The following is an 18,313-nucleotide window of genomic DNA, read 5'->3' as shown; positions in this document are numbered from 1 at the left end:
AATGTTGCCGATTTTGCCGCTGGATTTCTGGAGCTTTATAGGACTCCTTCGGAAGAAGGAGACCTGGCCCGTTCCATTACCAAGCTCATGAATCGTCTATTACATACTTCTTTTCGGCAGAACGTTTGCTGGTCCCACTCAGTTATTGAGGAACAAACTATTAAGTTTAAAGGGACGAACCTGTACAAGGCAATAGAGGCGCAGTTCCTCAATGTCTGGTTCCCGAACATCACAAAGGAGTATTTGGCACAGAAATTCAGTAGAAACTCAAAAACTTACCATTATTATAGACGACAATAAAAAAATGGAAAATGGACAAGGGAGCGTCATCTGCTTCTGCTAACTTAACCAAATGCTTCCAAAGTATTTGCCAGTCCCAAGTCTGGATAAATAAGGAGGGGCAGAAGATTGAAATAAATGTAAACTTTTAAAAGTTTTTTTTTAAAAAATAAAGTTGAAAATAATAAAAAATAAAATTTTGAGTGAAAAAATGATAAAAAATTTGATTTTTCTAAATTTCATGGTAAGTTTAAGTCAAGTTTTTACTAATTTTTTTCGCTTATTTTTTACGAATTTTGAAAGAAATTATCCCAAAATAATTAAAAAATTGTTCCGAGCTTTATTATTTTTGAGTTTTGGCTATTTTTTTGAAGTTAAAAATGGTAAAGTAAAACTGTAAAGCTGTCCTGTATCTGATTGGAGCTCTTGAAATTCTCGATAGAAACAAAAATGACTAAAATTTCTAAAAAAAAACCATAATTTTATTCAAATTTTCTTTAAACAGATAACGAACATAATTTTTTTTCTCCACACATCCATCTTTTTTGACTAAAAAACCTTCAAATAAAAATTATTCACCTTGAAAATGTTCCAAAAATTTAACGATTGTTTGAGATCTTTAACAATAAGTATTTAATTTTGTTTTGACTTCATTTTATTTGCTAAACTAAACCTACTTAACGTCATAAATAAACTTTGTCTGTATAAAACTGGCTTTTTCTTCTTGGCTTTGTACGAAATAAAAAAAAAGTTTCCAACTTTCCGACTATTCACAACTTCCAATCGCGCACAAATCTCAAAATTTTGTTCAATTCCCTCAGCCAATCTTTGAGTTCTTGTTTGTTGTCCGTCACGAGAAAATAATATCCCGGTCTTGCATCCGTTGTCGTACTGGAATCGGCTTGCTCGATGACAATCGCTCTCGGACGAGGACAAATTGCTCGATCAGCCTGATAAATTACGTCGTTTTCGCACTTTGTGATGTCCAAAACTTCCACAGGTGGCTTTCCGTCAGCAGCTTCTTGCGGATAATTCCAAAAATTCAACTGAAGACCATCAACTTTGCACCATCTGAGAAAAAATTAAAGAATTTTTGTCAAAATTATCGAAAAAAATTCAAAAAAATTATAAAAATTTACCTTCGATTCCACGTAATTGTCCCGTTAATGGACTCGCCGACTGTGAGAAAGCCCTGAATTTGACTCCCATCGAAGACAACTTCACTTTTGATCGCCATCTCAATCTGCCCAGTCATGTGCGAGTTGTAAATCATCTGATTCATGCGGAAACTGCGATAATCCTCGATGCAATTTATGTGATGATCGCCGGATTTCTTCAAATATTGGTGAAAATTGCTCGACGAGTAGTAAGGCAAGTCGATGTTGGCATCCGGGATTTGACGTCGAATTAGCGACTCCGAGTACGAGACGAAACTCGAAGAAGTTATGAACAAAAAGCCTTGCGATGCAAATTGCGAGAATTCGAGAAACTCTGTTTGCTTCTTTTGGGGCGAAGACTTTTCCGACGACTTTTCCACTCCAAAGAATCGACGAGGCGACATCTTGATCGTACTCTAAAACGAAAAAAAAAAAGAAATATTTTAGCAAAAAATGCAGAAAAAAAATCATAAAAAATTCTTACTTTTGTCGAATTGAGACGATTTTCCGCTCCACGATTATTTTTCCGCAAACAAAGCACGAAAACTTCAATTTTTATCTGATAATCTGGCTCAACTTCCCAGAATTTGATGTCAAAACCGCGGAACGAGACTTTGTTGCCTTCGCGTTCCTTCGCGTAACTCGCTTTCACTTGATCCTTGTACGTCGCCACGCAAATGTAGAAGTAGTTGTAAAGTGTGTCGTACATCGCAGCATCTTTGAGCGGAAATTCAAAGTCACTGAGCGCAATCATGCCAATATTGTTGCTGCCCGTTTGCTTGACATTCGCATAAACGTTGTTTTCCATCTCCATAAGTTCCTTTTTCGCTGCTGCCTCCTTCAAATTCGACACCAGCAAGAGTCGTTCGGCTTCCACGAGCTCCGACGAACAATCAAACTCCTTCGAAACACGACAAATTTCGAGCGCGTGTCTCAGTTGCTTCTTAATTTGTCGCTGCGACGAAATTGTGTTAATTAATTCGAGCATTCGTTTCTCGTGCGGATCCGTTGAGTCGCTTTCCTGCAATTTTTCGCTCCAATTTCGGTAAATTTGCTCCGCATTTTGGTCGTTGTAGTATTTTTTGTACTCATCCAAGTTGACGAAGCTTCGTGCTGGCTTGGGAACTGCATTTTTGCCATCGATCACGGCATTTTTGTCGAACAAATGCACAAGTTTGTCCTGTTCCTGCTTGATAAAGTCGCGTCCGCGACGAAATGACGTGCGCAGACTCTTTTTGAAGCTGCTGTAGAGACTGTCGCGACGATTGGGCGCTTTTGCTGGCGACGCATTAACGCTCGAAATTTGCCCCGTGCTGCCGCTGGAAGCTGAGGGAGCTGTCGATTCCGTTGTCAGGGTGTCATCTAGCGATGTGACTTGGCGTTCTTTCTCGTCCGAATTGAAATACTGATCGAATTCCGCTTCGTCGCAAATTATTTCGTCGACGGCGTTCGTCTGCAAAAATTGATCTTTGTACCGTTGGAAGTCGACGGTATCGTAGCCAGCTTCGTTGTTGTGACTGTCGACGTCGCCACTGCTGTAGTTCAAGCTGAAGGACTGCTCGTGGAGATCGTCGGAGGTTGCGCGTTTCGCATCGGGACGCGGAAACCCAAAAGATTTGTATGTGCCTCCGGTTGAAAGATGATCCGCATCGACGTTGCACGTCTAAAAATGAGAAAAAAAAATTATTAAAAATTGCTTAAAAATATTTTTGACAAAAAAAATCAAAAAATTACCAAAAAATTTCTTAATCTCCAGGATAAATTATTCATTTTTTGTTTTTATTTTTAGCAGTTCGTGTCTTAACGTGTTAACGAACGTGAAAGAAATAAATTTGGGACAAAAACAAAAGAGTCAAGTACCTGAAAAGGGCTTCCAATGGTACACAAATGACCAATAACGTACACTACAGACATACATTGACGAGAGGAACAACTCCTCATAATGAATCACGTCAACAATGGACGTAAATTTGTACAAATTGTGATAAATAATGGAAAATTCGAGACAGGTAAGCTTTTTTACCGAGGATTAAGGATAATTTTTGGTCACTTTCACCCCCATTGTTCTCTGGAACGTGCTTCTAATTACAAACAACAACAACAAAACTTACCTTATCAACGTCTTTTTCAGCGCAAATCGTCTCGTCAGCGGCCCGTTGATGATTATCGACGTCAATTTCCTTCGAGAGAAAGTCTTCCGTGGCCTTTTTGATGTTTTTGTCGTCGACAATGAGCTTTTTGTTGAGAATCTTGTTCAACGAGTCGAGATATTGGTCCATGATGTTCGTGTCATACGCAATTTCCTTGATTTCCTGCTCATATTTGGCCGAGCGTTTTTGATATTTCTCGTGGACAAGGCGATAATTGCGCGGAAAACGTTCCCTGCGCAAACACTGGTCGCTGCCAAAGAGATTTTTCGAGATATTTTTGTCTGCCATCGAGTGTAGCGAGCTGCAACTGTTACTTTTTTGGTGTTTTTCGAGTGCACTGGAGCACGTACCTGCTGCATTTGATGCATTTTTCGGGAATGCACCCGTATTTGAGGCCGTAGCTTGGAACGTTATACGACGACGACTGTTCTTGGTACGCACGGGTTTGCATGGCGTGGACGATGCCGATGACGAATTTGCCGTACCTGCATTTGCTGTCCTTGTCTGCAGGTGAGACATCGACTTGCTGACATCTTTTTTTACGACAGTGGCGTAAATGGCGTTTGGATCGTGCGTTACGACGATGTATTCGTTGTTGTTGCGCTCGATGCGATACGTGGGCGGAGACTTTTTCGTGATTCGTTGATGCGTTTCGGGATTCGCGTGCACCTGAATTTGCATTTGTTGTGAAATTTCGGCGTAATCTGGCTCCGTGGTGGCTGTTGTCTGACTATTTTGCTGCTTGAGCGCGACGGCACCATCAACGACGTCAGTGTGCTTCGTTTTTTCAACATTTTCCTTCTCAGAATTTTTGTCTCCTTCGATGATGTTTCTCAATTGGGACAAAATTTCGCCCATTGTAGCTGCTAAATTCTGTTCTTGGTCTTCGAACGACTTGTAATCGCCTTGACGCGGCACAATTGGCGATGCGGGTGTCGAAGTTGCAGCATCCGAACGATTCATGCCGAACAGGCGCTTCGGGGAAAGTTTTATTTTCATGTGTAACGGACTGTTGCGTGGCGGCGTGACATCGAGCAACGGTCTCTGAGGCGATTGTGGCAACGGGGCGTTGTAGTTGAAGGTTTTCGTGTCGTTGCGATGCTTTGGCACGACCGGGAATTGACTTGCATGCCAGGAATGACGCGTTTCGGGCGGCTTTTGAGGCGTATTTCCACGTTCGGGCGTGCAATAAGGATCAGAATCGCTCAAAACTTCCTCAATTTTTGGCTTGGTACTTTTCGCATGATGACCAAAGGCGTTAATTTTACGTTTTGATGCCACAAACAGCGATTTTGTGCGACTAAATGCCTTTTGGTGGAATTTCTGCTCCTTCGGATTGACTTCACGGCAACATTTTTTGCAAATTTCGTTTGCACGACGCTCATTTTCGAGGAATGCTTCGACCGATGGCAGCGGATTTGATGATTTTGCTTCTGCCGTTGTCGCATTGGAGGACGTCCCGCGTTCCATTTCGAGAAATTTCTTACAAATTTCCTTAGTACGTTTAAATTTGAAATACGGTTCAAGCTTTTTCGCGAAACCGCCATCGGATTTGCGTTTCGGCGACGGATTTTTCGCGGGCGATGGTGGTTCTTTGCGACGCGGAGTGCTTCGGGCACGTGGATTGTTGGCAAAATCTTCGAAACGTTGATTGGATGACGAGCTGGGCGTGTGAACAGTTATCGCGTCAACTGTATCGATATCGAGTTTTGGTCCAAGTTGTTGCCTAAAAACACGAACGCGATTAATTTTAAACACGAAACTAACTAATTTTAACTAATTTCTACGAATCTACTTGAAAATTTTGTGAAAACGAACGAAATTACTCACTTTGGACTGTTACACGGATATTTTGGGTGCTGTCGTTGTGGCTCTGCGCGTGAATTTGACGACAAAATTCGCTGTTTCTTCGCTTCGTCGTCGGAATAATGCAACATATTGACAATTTCTTCGGGAATTGCTGGTTGTTGCGAATGAATCCAGCCCGGAGAGACTTTTTTCGGGGAATTTACGGGCGTTTTCCACCCGATTTCGTTGTTTTTCACGATTTTTGGCGGAGATTGAGGAGGCACTTCGGTGATTTTGGCACTTTGCGGAGACGAGACTTTCCATCCGGCAACGACGTAATTATTTTCCGTCACTTGCATTTGCGGCGGTTTATTCACAGATTTTCTGCTTTGATTGAATTTGAACAATTTCAGTTGCTTCATCTCCTCATACAGATACATGTCGAGCGATTCGAGGCTCATGCGGAGCTCCCGTGGCAATTTTGGCACTTTTTCGGCGTTATCTTGGCTTCGGCGATAGGCGAACGTTCGCGGAGGCTTTTGCGGACCCAAACTATGCGTCGATGTAGTTGACGTCTCCAGCGTCGTATCGAACGGCAATTTTTCATCGCATTCCGTGTCGTCATCGTCGTTCGATTGTCGCTGCGATTCCGGACTAGAATCCTGTTTTTTGCTGAAATTCCGCTGTTCAAGTCCCAACTGGTTCATTTTATCGAGAATTTCGTTGCAAAAATTGTCATCGATGATTTTATCGGGACTCCCGCGTGATTCTTTGCTTTGACGACGCTCTCGACTTTCGCGTTTTTCGTTCATGCGCTTCAACTTTTCCTTGTTTATCTCGAATTTGGAGGTCACAACCATCTGCGCCGACATTTCTTGCGTGATCGTGATCAAGGGAGCGTCTTTTTTCACGGGTTTTTCATCGCCTTGCGACGTCTCGAAGGAATCTGTGGTGTCTTCGTAGTCAGAAGTGGCGTCCGTTTCGGAGAAAATTGTTCGACAATCGTGAAATTCCTCGTCTTCGGCACTTTTGATGGATTGCGGGGTTGGCGCGCGATTCGTGGGGGTCTTTGATCGTCGTTGCCTGTCAGATTTTCGATTATTTTCGGATTTTCGCTTGTTTGAAACGTGCTCCGGAGACTTTTTTCGCGCTTCTGACAAACTTTCGAGATAATTAAGGACTTTAACTGCTGCCGGCGATCGTTTTAATTCGTTTTTCAGGTTTTTTCGGAACTCGTAGTCCGTTTCGACGCTCGATTCTACCTCCGAAGCCGTCGTTGTGGTCGATATCCTGCGACTACTTGTGATGCTATACGTTTCATTCAAGGCATATTCGTGGTTATTGTTCTCATTTTTCTTGCGGATGTCTCTTTCACGCGGCGAAATGCAAATTTTGATGCCATTTTCCGTCGATTCGCCATCCACGCTGCATTCCTTGCTGCTACTCGTCTTGATCCGAATCTTGATCATGCGTCGTTTCGTGCTGTAATTCCGCGTAACGACATTTTTCCGCGGCTTATGCGTCGAAATCGACGACGACATGTCGTCACTTTCGTGACAAAAGCAGTTTTCGTCAAAGTCGTTGCACGTCGTTCGATTAAAATCCAAATATTCCGTTTCCGGTTCACTCATTCTACGGACCACGGAGTACGGGCAGCAACAAAACTCTTTTGCCGGCGTCTGGTTTTCGTCTGTTTGCTCACAATTACCATTCACCGAACACGGGACAACATCTTCACAGACACGTGACTTGGTACATACCTCTTCGGCGAGTGCCGTGCTACCGGTTACATCGAATTTGCTGTCGAAACAGATGTTTTCGTCGTCGTCTGTTCGAAAATAAACAAAAAAACGGTAAAATTATGTAAATTTAATGGAAAAATAAATAAAAGTCACCTTTTGATCCCCGACTGGATTGTGTGACGTTGCTCTGGTCAATTTGTTGTGGCGTAAAGTACGTTGAATGATGACTTGACTGCAAAAAATACAAAAAAATAATTCGTCAGAATGATAACGATCGCATTTTTTGTCAATTTTTTCGTTTGTTTGTTTTGTAATTCAATCAGGGAGTGACATACTTGTGATTTTTACGACGAAAAAATGCGGGTGAATATAAAAATTAAGATTAATAACTTTACGTCGCAATTGCCGATTCAGTAATATTTTCAGTTAAAATCAGTTACGAGCGAGAGACACTTGCAAACACGTCCACCACGCGTTCTTCTATCCCACGTTCTACTCCTTCGGTTAATTTTTTCCACTTTTTTCTTATTATTTTTTTATTTATTAATCGTCGTTGTGTGTCGTATGTGTGATAACTCCCGTTCTAATCAACAACGACTGTTCGAACGATCGTGTATTTATTTCTCCTTCTCTCGTTCCATATGCGCGATATGTTTATGGGAAATACGAAGTTCTGTTTTTATTTGTCTTTTTTTCTACGATTCTGTTCTATTCTAACAATTGACGAACAATTGAGGAACAAACAAAAAAAGTCTGGAGATGTTCAAAAGTCGAAACATGACTCGTGAATAGGATTTAAATAAAAAAAAATGTAAAGACGAGCGTTTAATGTGTGGATAATTTGTATCACATTTTTTTTTGTTGAAAGTGCTGTGTATGAAAAAAAAATGTTCATAAAGTGGCACAAAAAAATTAATTTAGTATTCATGCGAATAGGAGCAGAGAAGAAGAGAAAAGGGGCCGATTATGACGTATTTTGATGTTTTGTGTGAATTTTTGGAGTTCAATGTTCATTTAAAGAGGTTCAAAGCAGTTCAATGGTTATTAGAAGGAGAAATATTGAACATTAGAAGTGATTTTTATGAGTTAACGGTCATTTTTTATTCGATGTTTTTTTTTGTTTGTTCAAGGGTTTTAAAATTGAATGGGTCTTCCAATAAGGGTATTATTCAAAAAATCCATGGGGGATGGGGATATAGAAATTTTATATAGATTTTCGTTTTTAGTACTATTTAGTATGGAAAAGTAATAAAATTGTTCAATTTTGAGTTATTTTCTATGATATTGTTATAAAATTAGCGTTTTGACTTAATTTTTCCTTTCCAAAAACTATTTTAAAAAATTTTTCAAAAAAAAATAATCTAATCTAAAAAAGTTTTCAAAATGGCTTTGACACAGTTTTTGACACAGTTTTTGATTTAGTTTTTCTCTTGATTTAGTTTTCAAAACAAAACTATGTCAAAGAAAAAAAAATTTTTCAGTTTCAATTTTTTGGCAGTTTTGAGTTATAAAATGATTAAAAATGATAAATTAGAGCCTTCTGACAGATTTTCATCTATTTGGAGCAAGATTTGACAAAAATGGCTTTGACACAGTTTTTGACACAGTTTTTGATTTAGTTTTGCTCTTGATTTGGTTTTCAAATCAAAACTATGTCAAAGAAAAAAATTTTTTTCAGTTTCAATTTTTCGGCAGTTTTGAGTTATAAAATGATTAAAAATGATAAATTAGAGCTTTCTGACAGATTTTCATCTATTTGGAGCAAGATTTGACAAAAATGGCTTTGACACAGTTTTTGATTTAGTTTTTCTCTTGATTTGGTTTTCAAAACAAAACTATATCAAAGAAAAAAATTTTTTTCAGTTTCAATTTTTTGGCAGTTTTGAGTTATAAAATGATTAAAAATGATAAATTAGAGCCCTCTGACAAATTTTTATCCATTTGGAGCAAGATTTGACAAAAATTGCTTTGACACAGTTTTTGACATAGTTTTGCTCTTGATTTGGTTTTCAAAACAAAACTATGTCAAAGAAAAAAATTTTTTTCAGTTTCAATTTTTTGGCAGTTTTAAGTTATAAAATGATTAAAAATGATAAATTAGAGCCTTCTGACAGATTTTCATCTATTTGGAGCAAGATTTGACAAAAATTGCTTTGACACAGTTTTTGACATAGTTTTGCTCTTGATTTGGTTTTCAAAACAAAACTGTGTCAAAGAAAAAAATTTTTTTCAGTTTCAATTTTTTGGCAGTTTTAAGTTATAAAATGATTAAAAATGATACATTAGAGCCCTTTGACAAATTTTTATCCATTTGGAGCAAGATTTGACAAAAATTGCTTTGACACAGTTTTTGACATAGTTTTGCTCTTGATTTGGTTTTCAAAACAAAACTATGTCAAAGAAAAAAATTTTTTTCAGTTTCAATTTTTTGGCAGTTTTAAGTTATAAAATGATTAAAAATGATAAATTAGAGCCCTCTGACAAATTTTTATCCATTTGGAGCAAAATTTGACAAAAATGGCTTTGACACAGTTTTTGACACAGTTTTTGATTTAGTTTTGCTCTTGATTTAGTTTTCAAAACAAAACTGTGTCAAAGAAAAAAATTTTTTTCAGTTTCAATTTTTTGGCAGTTTTAAGTTATAAAATGATTAAAAATGATAAATTAGAGCCCTCTGACAAATTTTTATCCATTTGGAGCAAAATTTGACAAAAATGGCTTTGACACAGTTTTTGACATAGTTTTGCTCTTGATTTGGTTTTCAAAACAAAACTATGTCAAAGAAAACATTTTTTTTCAGTTTCAATTTTTTGGCAGTTTTAAGTTATAAAATGATTAAAAATGATAAATTAGAGCCTTCTGACAAATTTTTATCCATTTGGAGCAAGATTTGACAAAAATTGCTTTGACACAGTTTTTGACATAGTTTTGCTCTTGATTTGGTTTTCAAAACAAAACTATGTCAAAGAAAAAAATTTTTTTCAGTTTCAATTTTTTGGCAGTTTTAAGTTATAAAATGATTAAAAATGATAAATTAGAGCCCTCTGACAAATTTTTATCCATTTGGAGCAAAATTTGACAAAAATGGCTTTGACACAGTTTTTGACACAGTTTTTGATTTAGTTTTGCTCTTGATTTAGTTTTCAAAACAAAACTGTGTCAAAGAAAAAAATTTTTTTCAGTTTCAATTTTTTGGCAGTTTTAAGTTATAAAATGATTAAAAATGATAAATTAGAGCCCTCTGACAAATTTTTATCCATTTGGAGCAAAATTTGACAAAAATGGCTTTGACACAGTTTTTGACATAGTTTTGCTCTTGATTTGGTTTTCAAAACAAAACTATGTCAAAGAAAACATTTTTTTTCAGTTTCAATTTTTTGGCAGTTTTAAGTTATAAAATGATTAAAAATGATAAATTAGAGCCTTCTGACAGATTTTCATCTATTTGGAGCAAGATTTGACAAAAATTGCTTTGACACAGTTTTTGACATAGTTTTGCTCTTGATTTGGTTTTCAAAACAAAACTATGTCAAAGAAAAAAATTTTTTTCAGTTTCAATTTTTTGGCAGTTTTAAGTTATAAAATGATTAAAAATGATAAATTAGAGCCCTCTGACAAATTTTTATCCATTTGGAGCAAAATTTGACAAAAATTGCTTTGACACAGTTTTTGACATAGTTTTGCTCTTGATTTGGTTTTCAAAACAAAACTGTGTCAAAGAAAAAAATTTTTTTCAGTTTCAATTTTTTGGCAGTTTTAAGTTATAAAATGATTAAAAATGATAAATTAGAGCCCTTTGACAAATTTTTATCCATTTGGAGCAAGATTTGACAAAAATTGCTTTGACACAGTTTTTGACATAGTTTTGCTCTTGATTTGGTTTTCAAAACAAAACTATGTCAAAGAAAAAAATTTTTTTCAGTTTCAATTTTTTGGCAGTTTTAAGTTATAAAATGATTAAAAATGATAAATTAGAGCCCTCTGACAAATTTTTATCCATTTGGAGCAAAATTTGACAAAAATGGCTTTGACACAGTTTTTGACACAGTTTTTGATTTAGTTTTGCTCTTGATTTAGTTTTCAAAACAAAACTGTGTCAAAGAAAAAAATTTTTTTCAGTTTCAATTTTTTGGCAGTTTTAAGTTATAAAATGATTAAAAATGATAAATTAGAGCCCTCTGACAAATTTTTATCCATTTGGAGCAAATTTGACAAAAATTGCTTTGACACAGTTTTTGACATAGTTTTGCTCTTGATTTGGTTTTCAAAACAAAACTATGTCAAAGAAAACATTTTTTTTCAGTTTCAATTTTTTGGCAGTTTTAAGTTATAAAATGATTAAAAATGATAAATTAGAGCCTTCTGACAGATTTTCATCTATTTGGAGCAAGATTTGACAAAAATTGCTTTGACACAGTTTTTGACATAGTTTTGCTCTTGATTTGGTTTTCAAAACAAAACTATGTCAAAGAAAAAAATTTTTTTCAGTTTCAATTTTTTGGCAGTTTTAAGTTATAAAATGATTAAAAATGATAAATTAGAGCCCTCTGACAAATTTTTATCCATTTGGAGCAAGATTTGACAAAAATTGCTTTGACACAGTTTTTGACATAGTTTTGCTCTTGATTTGGTTTTCAAAACAAAACTATGTCAAAGAAAAAAATTTTTTTCAGTTTCAATTTTTTGGCAGTTTTAAGTTATAAAATGATTAAAAATGATAAATTAGAGCCCTCTGACAAATTTTTATCCATTTGGAGCAAAATTTGACAAAAATTGCTTTGACACAGTTTTTGACACAGTTTTTTTGCTCTTGATTTGGTTTTCAAAACAAAACTATGTCAAAGAAAAAAATTTTTTTCAGTTTCAATTTTTTGGCAGTTTTAAGTTATAAAATGATTAAAAATGATAAATTAGAGCCATCTGACAAATTTTTATCCATTTGGAGCAAGATTTGACAAAAATTGCTTTGACACAGTTTTTGATTTAGTTTTGCTCTTGATTTAGTTTTCAAAACAAAACTGTGTCAAAGAAAAAAATTTTTTTCAGTTTCAATTTTTTGGCAGTTTTAAGTTATAAAATGATTAAAAATGATAAATTAGAGCCCTCTGACAAATTTTTATCCATTTGGAGCAAGATTTGACAAAAATTGCTTTGACACAGTTTTTGACATAGTTTTGCTCTTGATTTGGTTTTCAAAACAAAACTATGTCAGTTTTGAGTTATAAAATGATTAAAAATGATAAATTAGAGCCCTCTGACAAATTTTTATCCATTTTTTCAAAACAAAGTTTTCAAAACAAAACTATGTCAAAGAAAAAAATTTTTTTCAGTTTCAATTTTTTGGCAGTTTTAAGTTATAAAATGATTAAAAATGATAAATTAGAGCCCTCTGACAAATTTTTATCCATTTGGAGCAAAATTTGACAAAAATTGCTTTGACACAGTTTTTGACACAGTTTTTTTGCTCTTGATTTGGTTTTCAAAACAAAACTATGTCAAAGAAAACATCAAAGAAAAAAATTTTTTTCAGTTTCAATTTTTTGGCAGTTTTAAGTTATAAAATGATTAAAAATGATAAATTAGAGCCCTTTGACAAATTTTTATCCATTTGGAGCAAGATTTGACAAAAATTGCTTTGACACAGTTTTTGACATAGTTTTCCTCTTGATTTAGTTTTCAAAACAAAACTATGTCAAAGAAAAATTTTTTTTTTTTCAGTTTCAATTTTTTGGCAGTTTTAAGTTATAAAATGATTAAAAATGATAAATTAGAGCCCTTTGACAAATTTTTATCCATTTGGAGCAAGATTTGACAAAAATGGCTTTGACACAGTTTTTGATTTAGTTTTGCTCTTGATTTAGTTTTCAAAACAAAACTGTGTCAAAGAAAAAAATTTTTTTCAGTTTCAATTTTTTGGCAGTTTTAAGTTATAAAATGATTAAAAATGATAAATTAGAGCCCTCTGACAAATTTTTATCCATTTGGAGCAAGATTTGACAAAAATGGCTTTGACACAGTTTTTGAATAGTTTTGCTCTTGATTTGGTTTTCAAAACAAAACTATGTCAAAGAAAAAAATTTTTTTCAGTTTCAATTTTTTGGCAGTTTTAAGTTATAAAATGATTAAAAATGATAAATTAGAGCCCTTCTGACAAATTTTTATCCATTTGGAGCAAGATTTGACAAAAATGGCTTTGACACAGTTTTTGATTTAGTTTTGCTCTTGATTTAGTTTTCAAAACAAAACTGTGTCAAAGAAAAAAATTTTTTTCAGTTTCAATTTTTTGGCAGTTTTAAGTTATAAAATGATTAAAAATGATAAATTAGAGCCCTTTGACAAATTTTTATCCATTTGGAGCAAATTTGACACAAAATTTGGTTTTTTGTCAAAGAAAAAAATTTTTTTCAGTTTCAATTTTTTGGCAGTTTTAAGTTATAAAATGATTAAAAATGATAAATTAGAGCCCTTTGACAAATTTTTATCCATTTGGAGCAAGATTTGACAAAAATTGCTTTGACACAGTTTTTGACATAGTTTTGCTCTTGATTTGGTTTTCAAAACAAAACTATGTCAAAGAAAAAAATTTTTTTCAGTTTCAATTTTTTGGCAGTTTTAAGTTATAAAATGATTAAAAATGATAAATTAGAGCCCTTTGACAAATTTTTATCCATTTGGAGCAAGATTTGACAAAAATGGCTTTGACACAGTTTTTGACACAGTTTTTGATTTAGTTTTGCTCTTGATTTAGTTTTCAAAACAAAACTGTGTCAAAGAAAAAAATTTTTTTCAGTTTCAATTTTTTGGCAGTTTTAAGTTATAAAATGATTAAAAATGATAAATTAGAGCCCTCTGACAAATTTTTATCCATTTGGAGCAAAATTTGACAAAAATGGCTTTGACACAGTTTTTGACATAGTTTTGCTCTTGATTTGGTTTTCAAAACAAAACTATGTCAAAGAAAACATTTTTTTTCAGTTTCAATTTTTTGGCAGTTTTAAGTTATAAAATGATTAAAAATGATAAATTAGAGCCTTCTGACAGATTTTCATCTATTTGGAGCAAGATTTGACAAAAATTGCTTTGACACAGTTTTTTTGTTTTCAAAACAAAACTATGTCAAAGAAAAAAATTTTTTTCAGTTTCAATTTTTTCAGTTTTAAGTTATAAAATGATTAAAAATGATTTGGTTTTCAAAACAAAACAGTTTTTATAGTTTTGTCAAAGAAAAAAATTTTTTTCAGTTTCAATTTTTTGGCAGTTTTAAGTTATAAAATGATTAAAAATGATAAATTAGAGCCCTCTGACAAATTTTTATCCATTTGGAGCAAAATTTGACAAAAATGGCTTTGACACAGTTTTTGACACAGTTTTTGATTTTTTTGCTCTTGATTTAGTTTTCAAAACAAAACTATGTCAAAGAAAAAAATTTTTTTCAGTTTCAATTTTTTGGCAGTTTTAAGTTATAAAATGATTAAAAATGATAAATTAGAGTCCTCTGACAAATTTTTTATCCATTTGGAGCAAAATTTGACAAAAATGGCTTTGACACAGTTTTTGACACAGTTTTTTTGCTCTTGATTTGGTTTTCAAAACAAAACTATGTCAAAGAAAAAAATTTTTTTCAGTTTCAATTTTTTGGCAGTTTTGAGTTATAAAATGATTAAAAATGATAAATTAGAGCCCTCTGACAAATTTTTATCCATTTGGAGCAATATTTGTCAAAAATGGCTTTGACACAGTTTTTTTTTGCTCTTGATTTGGTTTTCAAATCAAAACTGTGTCAAAGAAAAAAAATTTTTTCAGTTTCAAATTTTAAGTTCGTGCGACAGATAAATTAGAGCCCTCTGACAAATTTTTATCCATTTGGAGCAAGATTTGACAAAAATTGCTTTGACACAGTTTTTGACATAGTTTTGCTCTTGATTTGGTTTTCAAAACAAAACTATGTCAAAGAAAAAAATTTTTTTCAGTTTCAATTTTTTGGCAGTTTTAAGTTATAAAATGATTAAAAATGATAAATTAGTGTCCTCTGACAAATTTTTATCCATTTGGAGCAAGATTTGACAAAAATGGCTTTGACACAGTTTTTGACACAGTTTTGCTCTTGATTTGGTTTTCAAAACAAAACTATGTCAAAGAAAAAAATTTTTTTCAGTTTCAATTTTTTGGCAGTTTTAAGTTATAAAATGATTAAAAATGATAAATTAGAGCCCTCTGACAAATTTTTATCCATTTGGAGCAAAATTTGACAAAAATGGCTTTGACACAGTTTTTGACATAGTTTTGCTCTTGATTTAGTTTTCAAAACAAAACTGTGTCAAAGAAAAAAATTTTTTTCAGTTTCAATTTTTTGGCAGTTTTAAGTTATAAAATGATTAAAAATTACAAATTAGAGCCTCTCTGATAAATTTTTAACCATTTGGAGCAAGATTTGACAAAAATGGCTTTGACACAGTTTTTGACATAGTTTTGCTCTTGATTTGGTTTTCAAAACAAAACTATGTCAAAGAAAAAAATTTTTTTCAGTTTCAATTTTTTGGCAGTTTTAAGTTATAAAATGATTAAAAATGATAAATTAGAGCCCTCTGACAAATTTTTATCCATTTGGAGCAAGATTTGACAAAAATGGCTTTGACACAGTTTTTGACACAGTTTTTGACACAGTTTTTGATTTAGTTTTGCTCTTGATTTAGTTTTCAAAACAAAACTATGTCAAAGAAATTTTTTTTTCCAGTTTCAATTTTTTGGCAGTTTTAAGTTATAAAATGATTAAAAATGATAAATTAGAGCCCTCTGACAAATTTTTATCCATTTGGAGCAAAATTTGACAAAAAATGCTTTGACACAGTTTTTGACACAGTTTTTGATTTAGTTTTGCTCTTGATTTAGTTTTCAAAACAAAACTATGTCAAAGGAAAAAATTTTTTTCATTTTCAATTTTTTGGCAGTTTTAAGTTATAAAATGATTAAAAATGATAAATTAGAGCCCTCTGACAAATTTTTATCCATTTGGAGCAAGATTTGACAAAAATTGCTTTGACACAGTTTTTGACACAGTTTTTTTGCTTCTTGATTTAGTTTTCAAAACAAAACTATGTCAAAGAAAAAAATTTTTTTCAGTTTCAATTTTTTGGCAGTTTTAAGTTATAAAATGATTAAAAATGATAAATTAGAGCCATTCTAATAAATTTTTATCCATTTGGAGCAAGATTTGACAAAAATTGCTTTGACACAGTTTTTGACATAGTTTTGCTCTTGATTTGGTTTTCAAAACAAAACTATGTGTCATAGGAAAAAAAACATTTTTTTTCAGTTTCAATTTTTTGGCAGTTTTAAGTTTTAAAATGATTAAAAATGATAAATTAGAGCCCTTTGACAAATTTTTATCCATTTGGAGCAAGATTTGACAAAAATGGCTTTGACACATTTTTTGGTTTAGTTTTGCTCTTGATTTAGTTTTCAAAACAAAACTGTGTCAAAGAAAAAAATTTTTTTCAGTTTCAATTTTTTGGCAGTTTTAAGTTATAAAATGATTAAAAATGATAAATTAGAGCCCTTTGACAAATTTTTATCCATTTGGAGCAAGATTTGACAAAAATTGCTTTGACACAGTTTTTGACATAGTTTTGCTCTTGATTTGGTTTTCAAAACAAAACTGTGTCAAAGAAAAAAATTTTTTTTCAGTTTCAATTTTTTGGCAGTTTTAAGTTATAAAATGATTAAAAATGATAAATTAGAGCCCTCTGACAAATTTTTATCCATTTGGAGCAAAATTTGACAAAAATGGCTTTGACACAGTTTTTGACACAGTTTTTGACATAGTTTTTTTGCTCTTGATTTGGTTTTCAAAACAAAACTATGTCAAAGAAAAAAATTTTTTTCAGTTTCAATTTTTTGGCAGTTTTAAGTTATAAAATGATTAAAAATGATAAATTAGAGCCCTCTGACACGTTTTTATCCATTTGGAGCAAGATTTGACAAAAATGGCTTTGAAAGAGTTTTTGATCGTTATTTTTTGTAAAAAATTAATTGTTTAATAATTAATTCTTTAGTTTTATCAATTTTGATTTATTTTAAGTCATTATGTGATCTAATCGATTGTTGTTTCACCTTATTGACAAATATTTCCTTCTGAATTTTTATTTTTTTTAAATTTTCATACGATTTTAGTCCTTAGATTTAGTCCGATTTTAGAAAATTTCAATTTTCAACAAAAATGTTGTCACTTATTTTTCAAATTTTAAATTTTTTATCTAATTTTTTAGTTTTTTAAAATCATTTTTAGCCTTTCACATTTTTATAATTAATTTTTTTTCTTCATTTCACTTCAAAAAATTTTTTTTAACTCGGGCCTTTGAAAGATCCTTTAACTTGCCATTCACATCCCTTTTCTATCCATTAACTTCTTTTTTCTTTCATTTCATTTCTTTCTACGGTCTTAATCAAGCAAAAAAAAAAGTTTTTATAAAAAAATCCGTATAAGGTGTCACGTTGTCATTACAAGCCAGCTTACCGGCGAGACAAATGTACAAATATTTACATACGATACACATCCAGCAACGAGAGATTGCGAAAGAATTGCATTGAAATGGTAAAAACTGGTCGTATCGTCGTCAACCTGTTGCTGTTATCATTCATTATTTATGTTTTTTCTTCCTTATTCGAATATTTGGGCAAAAGTTGAATGATCTTTGCGTGCGACGACAACGACAACGATAAAACCAGCCAACGACAAATCCTCGTCGACGGATGGACCAACAAAAGAGAATGAAAGAAAATTTTGCGTAGATGCGAGAATTAATTACGATCATCATCATAAATGATAAAAGTAGTCATAAAACTAGAAGAAGACACGATTGACAACATTTTTTTATGTAAATATCTGGCTGTGTGACAAGTTTCATTTGCTAATTAATTCTCGTGCATTGCTCGGCGTGCAACTTGCAATTTTCCACTTTTATGGCGTTCGGTGCGGCTGCAAAAGGAAACTTACCTCATCTGGTCCGTATGTGGCAGGAGACTCCATCCTTCGTCACTTTCCACTCGCAATTCCGCGATCTAGGCGTAAATTATCACAAAAAGTGCACGAAAAAGGCGCATTGAAATGCAAAAGTTCGTTATTTTTGTTTACTTTGTGACCCGCATGCCTCAATTTCTGAAGAAACTCCCCGATTTTTGGATAAAATTCCCGCCAGAG

General features: G+C 33.1%; 1 protein-coding gene across 1 annotated transcript; it reads right to left on the bottom strand.

Annotated features, from left to right (window-relative positions):
* Window positions 1-813: 813 nt before the first annotated feature.
* Window positions 814-18,248, bottom strand: LOC134831486 (uncharacterized). The gene is made up of 7 exons (XM_063845221.1): window positions 18,110-18,248; window positions 7,270-7,348; window positions 5,417-7,202; window positions 3,548-5,312; window positions 1,921-3,099; window positions 1,419-1,852; window positions 814-1,350 (listed from the first exon to the last, which is right to left on the bottom strand). The coding sequence occupies exons 1-7, from the start codon at window positions 18,140-18,142 to the stop codon at window positions 1,050-1,052; spliced, it is 5,577 nt and encodes a 1,858-aa protein (XP_063701291.1). The 5' UTR covers window positions 18,143-18,248; the 3' UTR covers window positions 814-1,049.
* Window positions 18,249-18,313: the final 65 nt, after the last annotated feature.

This window comes from Culicoides brevitarsis, chromosome 2, assembly GCF_036172545.1.
Source record: "Culicoides brevitarsis isolate CSIRO-B50_1 chromosome 2, AGI_CSIRO_Cbre_v1, whole genome shotgun sequence".
Lineage (NCBI taxonomy): Eukaryota > Metazoa > Arthropoda > Insecta > Diptera > Ceratopogonidae > Culicoides > Culicoides brevitarsis.
The sequence above is the reverse complement of the archived record's forward strand: the minus strand, read 5'-3'. Positions and strand labels throughout refer to the sequence as shown.

Excerpts from the sequence above, each read along its gene's own strand:
- LOC134831486 (XM_063845221.1), bottom strand. The coding sequence starts at position 18,142 with ATGGAGTCTCCTGCCACATACGGACCAGATGAG. Across the intron at positions 5,313-5,416 it reads TATCCGTGTAACAGTCCAAA|GCAACAACTTGGACCAAAAC; the intron begins GTGAGTAATTTC and ends TCGTGTTTTTAG. Across the intron at positions 3,100-3,547 it reads CTGAAAAAGACGTTGATAAG|ACGTGCAACGTCGATGCGGA; the intron begins GTAAGTTTTGTT and ends TCTCATTTTTAG.